General features: G+C 31.7%; 1 protein-coding gene across 1 annotated transcript in view; it reads left to right on the forward strand.

Annotated features, from left to right (window-relative positions):
- The first annotated feature begins 163 nt into the window (after nt 1-163).
- LOC131852796 (calumenin-B) overlaps nt 164-13,527 on the forward strand; it is a 31,810-nt gene continuing 18,446 nt past the window's right edge. The window contains exons 1-5 of the mRNA XM_059203530.1: nt 164-332; nt 446-676; nt 5,738-5,897; nt 6,426-6,552; nt 7,018-7,139. Of these exons, the coding sequence (XP_059059513.1) occupies nt 459-676; nt 5,738-5,897; nt 6,426-6,552; nt 7,018-7,139 (627 nt within the window). The 5' untranslated portion in view covers nt 164-332; nt 446-458. The remainder of the gene's footprint in view (nt 333-445; nt 677-5,737; nt 5,898-6,425; nt 6,553-7,017; nt 7,140-13,527) is intronic.

Raw genomic sequence — 13,527 nt, forward strand, 5'->3', positions numbered from 1 at the left:
CAGTTTCATTTTATATTCATTAGGTACGCACAAGGTATTTTTTTATTATTTACTTAGCAATTAAGATTTATTATATGAAAAATATATATTTTCATAAGTCTTTTGGTGCTGTAGTATTATGATTTTGAACAGTACCATCTCTTCGTCTCATTTCCCCGTTTACCAACATCCTCCCGTCTCCCATTTGTCCCTGTGCCCGTTTCTATTCGGGAAGGAGGAAGTTTACGTGTCCGTGTTTAGTGTTGACGTGGCGATTTCTGGAACTTACTTATTAACTGAAACATAATAAAATATATTATTTAACAATAAGAATCTTGTTATAATCTTGCTAGGTAAAGTCTTGTCTTTGTGTTACTATTTTTACAGCTGTATTTCTTTAATTTGAGTATTTGCAATATCCCGGGATTAGTTTTTAGTTAACCAACTATGTTATATTTTCTTACAGTTAAATATTAAAGATGTTGAAGTCATTATTTATCGCTTTGACCATCTCCGCTGTTTTCGCCGGCGTGCCTTCCAATGAAGAGACGAAAAGACTGATGGACCACCTGTCTGATGTGGAACACTTCAAGAATGAACATCACAATAAACAATTCGACCACGACGCCTTTTTGGGAGAGGATCAAGCCAAGACTTTTGATCAGTTGCCACCAGAGGAAAGTAAAAGAAGGCTGGGGTAAGTTTTTAATAATCTATTAATTTAAATAGTTTATTTATTAAAGTTTTATATTCCTCATTTTTAATATCATTTGACATAGAGCTGCTATAAAGTTGCCTTATAGTTTTAAAATTTTTATATATTGGAATTAAATATTTTTGAGCTGTACTATGTGTATATGAAGTGGGTGATGCTTTGTCAGGTAGGTCTGATTGTCATGTATTGCATCACCATTATGTATTGTTTCTTATTGCATCACCACATAGAGAGATTCAGTAAATTAATCTGGCAATTTATAACATGAATTCTGTATTAATTAAATGTAAGAGATAATTGGATCTCTATCAATTTCCAATATATGTATCACTTTTATATTGTTCTTTAGATCAGTATTTCTTAGCCTTTTTCAATGTATCAGCAAGAAGAATTTTATTTATATGTATAGATATACTAATAAATAAAATTAGGGTATCTGGTTTTAACATTGAAATAACCGTTTTTTACTACATGCATATGAATATAAATATGATATATACATTAAAACATTTTTAACATATAACATTTTTTACAATTTTTATCTGTCTGTCTGTCTGTTTGTTCCGGCTAATCTCTAAATGGCTGGACCGATATTGACTTTTTTTGGTAGGTAGCTTATGTAATAAGGAGTAACTTAGGCTACTGTTATTTTAGAAAAATAGAAAAATAAAGTTAAATTCGACACGGACAAAGTGAAGCCTACAGCTAGTAATAAATAAAACAGGAATAAATCACAGACAATCTATTATTGTACTGCAAAAAAAAATAAATGGGAAAAATAGATAAAATGGCAGACCCCCATACACACACAATATAAGAATTACAAGATATAGTGATATCCTCAATTAAACAGACTGACACAATAAGATTTATAGGTTTGATTGGAAATATCATAAAAGTACTGTGTATCAGAAATTAAATTTCCTACATGTAAGTTTGTTTAATTTGACCTAATTGGCTGACTGACCTGATTTCATCCTCATTCGAGGGGTGAGTACTGATCTACTGAGGTACAGTTCCCGGGCTCTTACAATCACAACAAATTCTTTATGAAAATGAATTAATACCTGTATATGATTGTGCCTTAATAAAATTTATTATTATTATATATGTTCATTACATGTTTAAAAAGATGAAATTTTCTGTGTAACTATGAACATTAAATTATACTGTTATATTATTATACTTTTAGATTTATTATATTTGCATTGTATGATTTTATTACATTGAAATAAAGAAAACAAAAAATAGTATCCTGATACCCAGAAGAAATATATCACGTCCATTGGTATTTTACAATGGGGGGTAGTAGGTGATTAGGCCACGTCATTCTTCCACAGTTACAAAAAATATTTACCAACATAATCATCACATAAAAACAACTGAGTAAACAATATACAATGTCTACTGATTATGATTTATGTTCACCATAATTTATAGTCAATACTAGAATGTTAACCTTGAATTGAAATGAACCAGAACAAAGGCTTAAAATTAACACTTGAATATAACAGTCACAGAAAGTCAGTTGTTAAAACTATATAACAATTATTTTTGTATTAATAGTATTAAAAATATTGCTCTGAATTTTTATGATGACCCTTTATTATATTATTATAACACTAGTTACCCGCTCGGGCTTGCATGGGTGTACATGTATTATACATATAAACATTCCTCTTGAATCTCTCTATCTATTGGTAAAAACTGCATTAAAATATGTTGCATAGTTTAAGATTTAAGTGAATGGACAACGGTAGCAACTTCATTTTATACTATGCGAATATTATATTATATATTACTATAGGGTTTTAGTGGATGATAATGGAACGGTGCACGCTCTTGTGATGATGGTTTATGCTGGTGGGGCACTAGTGGAGGATAATAAGATAAACATGGTCAAATTGTCAGACCACAGAGACTGTCAAACAAATGCAACAGAATGGATACATTTATTGTCTCATATTTCACTTTCTGAGATTACAGTTATTCCTTTTTTTTTATACAATGACTTAATCCACATGCTTGAACCTAAGTGGTCTCTCTGTGACCTTTTAGGCCCAAGCGTGTGAGGATTAATTTATAGTATAAAAAAAGAAGTGCGGTTTCAGAGGAGCTTCCTCCCGCGTACACTTAGATTGTTTTCTCGAGAGACTAGGAGTTTTTCAAGAAGCGTTTATTATGGTTTCCCTGGCGTTTTTGTCGTACATCGGCTACTCTTATTGTATACCATCAGATGGGCCAATAAGCTTGGTCCCAACGTCTTAGTATTAAAAAAAATTACTCCAATATACATCTACAGAATTCCGATCCCGAACTAAATTAGCTATTCGGACATAAAATTTATGACGCGCGGTCATATTACGGTGTCAATAACCTTTGTGATATCTATTAATAGATTAACTATCTCTATGTATACAATACAAGTTTCCGTCATCTTAAGACAGTAATCTGCGTCCTGTAAATTGATCGCCCACGGTTACCACAGTAGATATGTGGGTTAAGTAAACCAGGGCTCAACGAGATAATTTAATAAAAATGTGCTTTAGAGTTCAAAATACATTGCCCTAAGCCGTAACCAACGTACGTATATTCAAAATTAAAGCGCAGTTTTATTCAATTTAGTTATGAGACCAAATTATTCTAACCAATCGATATTCAACTCTAAATCACATAAATATGCGCGTGAATATACTAGCTACAGCAGCGCACGCAACGGAATCCCTCAAATATGAATAATTTTCCCCTTTTTTCCAACATTTTTCACTGATGCTTTGCTTCTATTGGCCGTGACCTAATGTTATATAGCTTAAAGCCTTTCTCCACAAATGGACTGAATAGTCCACAAACACAACACAAAAGAATTTTTCAATTCGATCCAGTAGTTCCTGAGATTAGCGCGTTCAAACAAACAAACTCTTCAGCTTTATAATATTAGTGTAGTTTAAATTATTATAATTTACTAGCTGGAACGGCGACTTTGTCCGCGTGGATTGGTGAATTTAACTTGAAAATCTGAAATAAAAGTAGCCTAAGTCACTCCTTATAACATTAACTATCTTCGAGTGAACGCCTCGTTAAAATCGGTCCAGCCATTTCAGAGATATGCAAAAACAAACGGACAGACAAAAATTTTTGATATAATACATTGCCCTGGCTAATGTAATTTGAACGTTAAAGTACATTGTAATTATCGGAGACGAAAAGTTCTCGAAAGAATTTTATCAATACGTTCATGTAACAGAGATAACACAGTTAATAATTTTAAATTGAGGTTGAATGAAATTATTGCCTCGTCGCTACAACACCACGTTTTTTCATGTATTATCACTCTGTTCGTTATATATTGTTTATTTTCATATATTTTGTTCTCGAAGTACGTACATATTTTACATTTACATTCTTTATGGGTTAACAAATAATGTTAGGACTGAAAATGTCTGTTTGTATTCCATTCCTAAGCCTACTATTTTTATAATTGCGTAATTAAAAAAATTCAAATAAATTTTATTTTAATTAAATCAAACTACTTAATATATAATAAAATTTCATTTAATATAATAATAAAATTTGTTTAATTAAATCAAACTTAATTCATCAATTAATAAATCATGTGTTTTATGAAAGAATATCTCAGTATTTGTAATAACAATAATGAACGTTAAAATACATCGTAATTCTCGCAGATGAAAAGTTCTCGAAAGAATTTTATCAATGTATTTATTTAATCATGTAACAGAGATAACACTAATAATTTTAAATTGGGGTTGAATGAAATTATTGCCTCGTCGCTACAACATCGTTTTTTCATGTATCACTCCGTTTGTTATATATTGTTTGTTTTGATATGTTTTGTTCTCGAAATACGTACATATATTTTCATATATTATTACCTTTATGGGTTAATAAATAATGTTAAGACTAAAAATAGCTGTTTGTGTTCCATTCCTAAGCCTACTATTTTTTAATTGCGTAATTAAAAAAACTAATTATGACAAAAGTTAGTTTCTAATTATAATAATGAATTAATAAATTGATAGAATCCTTTTGTACACTAGACATATTTAAAGTGACGCCGCGGAATGCTCGAGAAGAAACGTATATGAGATCATGAAAAGAAATAAAACAATATCGCCGTTCTATGCATGACGTTCTATTTTCAAATTGAATAATTTTATTTTTAAAATACATTATAAGGCTATTTGCGATCGCAAACATAATGATGAAGCATTTCTGATGAAGAAAGATATGCCATATTCAGGCATACGAAGTCGCAGAATGAAATTAGTAGTATTGTTAAAACTAAAAAACTAGTGTATTAATATAATATAAATTATTTATAGCTATGACTGAAGTTTTGTGTGTGCTGTGTACACACATATATATTGTTTTCAGTGTAAATAATATAGTTTGTGGCCAATGTTTATTATTGGCAATTATTTAATTTTGTATTTTTAATGCTCAATTCTATACAAAGGGATATTATATGCGTTCATATTAATTATCTGTTTCTTCCTCATTCTAATTATTGGGGTCGGCGTACTATTTTTTTCTCTTCCATTCATCCCTCTTCGCAGTCATCTCGTTATTTACTCCCTTTCTTAGCATATCATATTTTACACAGTCTATCCATCTCTTTTTCGGCCTTCCTCTGCCCTTATAACCACATTCATATGTAACACCGTTCTTAAAATATTATCTTCATTCCTACGCGTTCATATTAATATGCTGATAAAATTATAGCTATATTTGATAACACTAACTGACCTGACCTCATCCTGCTCATCCTATCATCCTCCACTGGTTCCCCGCCAGCGTAAGCCGTTAGCGCAGGCGGCTGCGTCACATTCCGTTATCACGTGACATTTTTACATTAAAACATATAGCAAGCTAATGTGATGAAAATGTAATGAAAAGTGAGAATTATAAATAACTAAGTTTTGTTTTTGTGTCGATCAGAATTTAACTTACGACCTTTTCGAGTAAGTCACGGTAGGAATCCACTAGCCCACAATGCTCATGTTAGAATTGTTTACATTTTAGCGTGATTGTGGACAAGATAGATGTCGACAAAGATGGATTCATAACGCCGGTGGAGTTGAAGGATTGGATCCGTTACACGCAGAAGCGGTACATCGACGAGGACGTGGAGCGCCACTGGCGGCAGCACAACCCTGACAATGAGGAGTTAATCACGTGGGATGTAAGTATTTTATATTTTTTTTCTCAGAGGCAATTTGACCTATGGCCTATGGCCAGTTTGTTACGATTTTTAAATAGTGTTGTGGCGCTATCGGAAATAGAAATGATCTTTACTCAAATAAACTTAACATGAATTAACTAAAGTAAGTTAATTTGAATAGTCCTATTTTTTATTTTACCACTCATTCGGAACGTAGACTCCTCACAAGAAGAATGAACAACAAATTTGCATGTTGCTCTATTAAATAAATGTTCAACAAATTAATTAAAATTGAATGTTGTTGTTGAAATACTCAGAAATATTGTGTGAGTATTTAAAATATTTTAAAATTAAAACAATATAGGTATTAATAAATTGTATCCAAATAGTTTTTTTAATTTGAGATATATTTCACTAAAACAATGACTTTTGTTGACTTGGAAAACACTTTGAATTGGAGAGGATCGAAGGGACAGAATGAAAGTAATTGTATACATATGGTACATTGTATTGGAACTGAGTTATTAAAAAAAAACATTCACGTTACAGGCCTACAGGAAAAATGTGTATGGTTTCATGGATGATATGGATCCAAAGGATTACAAATCACCAGAGAGTGAGGGCTTCACATACTCAGCCTTGTTGAAGAGAGACAGGAGGAGATGGCACTATGCCGGTAGGTTTTATAATTTAAGAACAGCACTCTTGTCGGTGGAGCTCTTGTCCTTTTCCACGATATTCCATCAATCCCTTTAGTTCTTTATACAACTCCAATTTTTTCGTTAATCTGCTTGATATAGCTAAGTTCTATTATATTACTAATAGTATATTCTATTATCTTTTTAATAGTATAAACGCGAAAGTTTGTCAATATGGATGGATGTTTAGTTCGATATACGTTGATCTTGTTTTACTTTAATGGCTAAACAAATGTCCAAAATAATACTATTAATATTTTTGTGTTTTTGTCAGTTGTTTAGTAGTACTTAAAAGTTTACCTTTTAAGTAGTTAACTAATAGTTTTTATTTACAAAGTAATAATAATATTAATTAATAGGAATGATTACAGGAGAAAGTCCACTGCTATAGATAAAGGTGACATGAAAGCAAGACTACATTTTAAATGTTTTACAATTTTCAGATGCTGACCAGAATGAAGCATTGAACAGGACAGAGTTTGCAGCTTTCTTACACCCCGAGGATCACTCCGGAATGAATAACGTCGTTGTTCTTGAAACCCTTGAAGATATTGACAAAGATAAGGTACAATAGTAATATATATATATATATATATATAAACACCTCTTTGGGCACTTTGTTGATCACGCCACAACCTAAACACTTGCTGATTCCACCTTTTGCACTGAATAACTTGACCTCTATCGCGTATATCTCAGGCGGTATGGCAACGTCGCATTCTATTTTGCGATGTGGCCATATATATTCGTCGATAGTACGATATACTCGACACTTTTTTTACTAATAATTCGTGACTGAATGGCTCCGAACGGCTAAATTTTTGGTATACACAAAGACTTTTTGGCTCTAAATATATTCCAAAAATCAATTAATTATGTTGATCACTTTATATACTCGTCCTTACTGCGATACTTATTTTCATCCGAATATATATAGATACCGTAACGGTCTATCAATTATGAATTTATTAATTTACTAATGTAGATATTTTATATTCGCAATGCTCCATACATGCAAGCTCCAGCAACGGTGGAGGCAGGGTCCCCCCTGCACCGTACACCGCACCTCGCGCACACAAACAAATTAGATATTTTTTGAATACACAAAGACTTTTTGGCTCTGTATATATATTTCAAAAATCAATTAATTGTGTTGATCACTTTATATACTGGTCCTTACTGCGATACTTATTTTAATCAGAATATATATAGATACCGTAACGGTCTATCAATTATGAATTTACTAATCTAGATATTTTATATTCGCAATGCTCCATACATGCAAGCTCTAGCAACGGTGGAGGCAGGGGGGAGCACCGTACACCGCACCCCGCGCACACAAACAAATTAGAATAAATTAAATTCATAAGATTATTTATATATTTCGACTGCCTCGGTGGTCACACCGCTTTACATCCGATGGTCACGGGTTCGATTTCTCGCACGGTGCAAACATTTGTACTCATCGGTCATCGATTGTTTTCATCGGTCTGGGTGTTTTATATGTATATTATATATGTATTTACAAAATAAAAATATCTATTTATATCAGTTCAGTATCAGTCTGTGTTAATTGTCCAGGGCTATTTATTATATTTTTATAAACGGTTATCTTTTTCCATCGCACCGCTCGCTATCGACAGTGAATTCATAGAAATGTCACTCTAAAAACAAAAATAGTTTTGTGTTTTGTATTTCAAATACTAAATGCAAAATAGGTATTTTCAAAATACTTTTTCAAAATAAAGTACCTTTTGAATTTTTGTCCAAACCTCAGATATTTTATTTATTTTAGGTATATCAATCATTACATAGTGTAGTATAAAACAAAGTCGCTGTCGCATCTAACAGTACATAAACAAAGAAAGAAGACTTTTTGGCTCTGATACCGTAACGGACTATCAATTATGAATTTATTATACCTAATCTAGATATTTTATATTCGCAATGCTACGTACATTGTAATATGCGCCTCCATTCATTGTAACGGTGGAGGGACTAAATAGTTGAATAAAACTGAATAAGCAGTTGCTCCACTCTATAGGTATGCGTCGTCGTCGTATGCTGTTCATTTTTTCACTCGTTTAGGCGCCAAGAGAGGGTCACATAGTCGTGGTCAAGTTAAGAACTTATAATTTAATTTTAATGACAATAGATACAAGTAAAAAGTAGGTATTATATTAATGTACGTAAGTACTGTACTTAAAAATATTTATTCTTTATTGTACATTTGAAAAACTTAACACTTAAGGACTTGTACATATACACGTACATACTGCCATTTTCTCTTAAAGACATCCAGAGAAGCACTATTTATCAAATACGCGGGGTGCACCGACCTTTGACCTTATAACACCTGATTCGCGCGTAACGAATTACATTGCTACTTACATTACTATTTTATAGTGGATATTTCACTATAAAATATTATTATTTCTTTAGATTATGACATAATAGCATAGTTTACATGATTTTAAGTGAAACATACGATAAAAAAATTCCCGTAAAATGTAAAAGATAAAAAATGGTTATTGTTGGTTATCCTTGAGAGATAGACATATACCATCACGGACTTTTTTGTTGACCTTATTTTGATACATCTCAAAGCACTAGACAATACGCATTTTCATTAAACAGTATTGTATTTTTTTTATTTATTTAACTTTAATGCACAAAAAAATTTGTACATGTGGCGGACTTAATATCTTGCCGCGTTATTTACCAGGCAACCATGAGTGGTGCAGCGAAAGATTATTGGCGGTGCACTAATATAAATAAGAAATGTCAAAAAAAGATATATAAATACAAAGCAAAATATACATTTCTATAAAAAAATAACAATATACATACATAAATATATAACCCATAAATGTATAAATAAACACATAATGATCCGATAATCAAATTATAAGTACAGTCTCAAATTGAAACTAAGAAAAACATATAGAGAGAACTATAGGGATATAACAGAAAGATGTGAAAAAAGGAGAAGGACAGTAAAAAAGTTACAAATTTAAATAATGTTCCCGCAATTTCTGTTTACATGAATTTATTACATTATTATATATATTAGGCATACGACTAGCCTTATGACTGTTACTTTTTTTTTAATCTATACATCTATACATGTAAATAAAATTGGAGTGTCTGTTTGTAATATAGAAATAACCGTTTTTTACTACTTGCATATGAATATAAATACGGTACATACACCAAAATAACATATTTTACAAGTTTTGTCTGTCTGTCTGTCTGTTTGTTCCGGCTAATCTCTGAAATAGCTGGACCGATTTTGACGGGACTTTTTTTGGCAAGTAGCTGATGTAATAAGGAGTAACTTACGCTACTGTTATTTTAGAAAAATAAAATAAATTTTCACGCGGACGAAGTCGCTTTGGCCAGCTAGTCTATAGATATACCGAGATTTAATATTTAAGTTGCTATTATGTTGTTGACAAAATTTTACTGTAATGTTACTATTACGTTATCCTACACAATTTGTATTATTTTGGATGAATAAATAAATAAATAAATAATAATCTATACATCTATACATATAAGTAAAATTGGAGTGTCTGTTTGTAATATTGAAAAAACCGTTTTTTACTATATGCATATGAATACATATAAGGTACATATACCAAAATAACTATTTTTATAATTTTTGTCTGTCTGTCTGTCGGTCTGTTTGTTCCGGCTAATCTCTGAAATGGCTGGACCGATTTTGACGGTACTTTTTTTGGCAGGTAGCTGATTTATAAGGAGTAACTTAGGCTACTTTTATTTTAGAAAAATAAAGTTAAATTCCACGCGGACGAAGTCGCGAGAACAGCTTGTTTTTAATAAAAACGGTTTATTTGATAGAAAAAACATCTTTTTTGTGGTACTTGAGAATGTTGAAGCCTGTTGTTTGTAATATTGAAATAACCGTTTTTTACTACTTGCATATGAATATAAATACGGTACATACACCAAAATAACATATTTTACAAATTTTGTCCGTCTGTCTGTTTGTTCCGGCTAATCTCTGAAATGGCTGGGCCGATTTTGACGGGACTTTTTTTGGCAGGTAGCTGATGTAATAAGGGTACTACCTAGTAACTTAGGCTACTTTTATTTTAGAAAAATAAAGTTAAAAACCACGTGGACGAAGTCGCGGGAACAGCTAGTGTATAATATATTAGAGATACCTACGTGTTTTTTTATTGATGACTAGCTGTACACGGGATTTCGTCCGTGTGGAATTTAACTTTATTTTTCTAAAATATAAGAAGTTAAATTCCACGCGGACGAAGTCGCGTGTACAGCTAGTTGTCGGTAGTCTAGAGATTTAGCTAGCACACTGCTTTGATTCCTGCTTGGTGGTCGAGGGTTCGTTTCCTCGCACGCTGCAAACATTTGTATTCATGAGTAGGATTGTTTGTAACGGTCTGGGTGTTTTCTATGTATAGATAATATATATGTATTTACGAAAAAAATCTTTGTATTTATATCAGTTGTCTAGTACCCATAACATAATCTTCAGCTAGCTTAACTTGGGTCTAGATGTAGCTGTGTGAATTGTCCTGAGATTACTATTATTATTAATTGGTACACAGGTAAACTACTAACTAGGCCATATTGGTGTTGTTTGTTATGGTGAAAAAACTAGTATATATATAAGTTACACGTACAATTTCAAAGACTTATTTCTTCAAAACTACTGGCCATTCTGAAATAAAACTTTAGGGTTTGTATATGTAATGTTTGCATATAAAATATAATTAAAGGTTACCAGTGTATTTACACTTTTACTGAACAAACAGAGTTGTTTAATACTGAAAATATTGTGTGGAAGGCATCAATTACTTTCAGTGCATGTATAGCTTTTCTCTTTTCCTATTTATTATTATTATTAAGTTTAAAGTGGTTGAATTTTACGTAAGGGGTATTTATACATTATTTCTAATTTACCATTTATTTTAAGTTTTTTAAACTCTATTCATCGAGACCTATCTAATGAGTCCAAACACGATATTTCTGCTGTAAGTTTTCGAAGAGTATGTTCATCATCTGATAATACTGGTGCCAGCATGAAGTCAAGGTTAACAGATAACTAATTACTTTTATTTCGTCAAAATCTTTAGATTACGTATAATAAATTCATAATATCGCTACCTATTCAAATCAAAACAAGTATTAGGTACTTCATGTACTAGTATATAAATTCATCAACACACAAGTAAATGATTTTTAAATATATTCAGAGCCAAAAAATCTTTGTGCATTTAAAAAATTTTGCCGATACGGATTCACTATTGCAGGAAATTGTTGAAAAAATATATATCGAGTATCTACTACTATCGACGAATACATTTGGCCACAACGCATGGTCTCGGCCGGAACGGCAACATCGCATATTAGAATACAAAGATAGTGGTAGAACGCGGAACGGCAACATGTTGCCGTTCAGCCACGCTACCGTTATAGTGGTAGAAAGAGAGAGACAGTGGAATCAGCAATATCTACGGATCGTGGCTGGATCAACTAAGTGTGCAAGTTTATATAAATGTATATATATATATACATTTGTCTTTAATTCAAAGGAAATATAAATAATGAACGCATCACATTTAAAACAGTATAAATAGTTAATAATTTAATAATAAGTTAATAGTTTAATAAGTACGTACGTAATATTATCACATGGTAACAGCATGTATTATGGCAAAAATAAACATCGGCTGATTTGAAAAGATTTATTATAGTAATAATAGTAATCTCAAGACAATTCACACAGCTTCGTCTAGACCCAAGTTAAGCTAGCTGAAGATTATGTTATGGGTACTAGACAACTGATATAAATACAAAGATTTTTTGTGGTAAATACATATATATTATCTATACATAGAAAACACCCAGACCGTTACAAACAATCATACTCATGAATACAAATGTTTGCAGCGTGCGAGGAATCGAACCCTCGACCACCAAGCAGGAATCAAAGCGGTGTGCTAGCTAAATCGCTAGACTACCGATAACTAGCTGTACACGCGACTTCGTCCGCGTGGAATTTGACTTCTTATATTTTAGAAAAATAAAGTGAAATTCCACACGGACGAAATCCCGTGTACAGCTAGTCATCAATAAAAAAACACGTAGGTATCTCTAATATATTATACACTAGCTGTACCCGCGACTTCGTCCACGTGGTTTTTAACTTTATTTTTCTAAAATAAAAGTAGCCAAAGTTACTCCTTATTACATCAGCTACCTGCCAAAAAAAATCCCGTCAAAATCGGTCCAGCCATTTCAGAGATTAGCTGGAACAAACAGACAGACAGACAGACAGACTAAAATTATAAAAATAGTTATTTTGGTATATGTACCTTATATATATTCATATGCATGTAGTAAAAAACGGTTATTTCAATATTACAAACAGACACTCCAATTTTATTTATATGTATAGATGTATAGATTATTATTTATTTATTTATTTATTCATCCAAAATAATACAAATTGTGTAGGATAACGTAATAGTAACATTACAGTAAAATTTTGTCAACAACATAATAGCAACTTAAATATTAAATCTCGGTATATCTATAGACTAGCTGGCCCCAGCGACTTCGTCCGCGTGAAATTTTATTTTATTTTTCTAAAATAACAGTAGCGTAAGTTACTCCTTATTACATCAGCTACTTGCCAAAAAAAGTCCCGTCAAAATCGGTCCAGCTATTTCAGAGATTAGCCGGAACAAACAGACAGACAGACAGACAAAACTTGTAAAATGCGTTATTTTGGTGTATACCGTATTTATATTCATATGCAAGTAGTAAAAACGGTTATTTCAATATTACAAACAGACACTCCAATTTTATTTACATGTATAGATGTATAGATTAAAAAAAAAGTAACAGTCATAAGGCTAGTCGTATGCCTAATATATATAATAATGTAATAAATTCAT

The sequence above is a fragment of the Achroia grisella genome, unplaced genomic scaffold, assembly GCF_030625045.1.
Source record: "Achroia grisella isolate CSIRO2021 unplaced genomic scaffold, CSIRO_AGI_Agris_v1 utg862, whole genome shotgun sequence".
In the NCBI taxonomy this organism is placed as follows: domain Eukaryota; kingdom Metazoa; phylum Arthropoda; class Insecta; order Lepidoptera; family Pyralidae; genus Achroia; species Achroia grisella.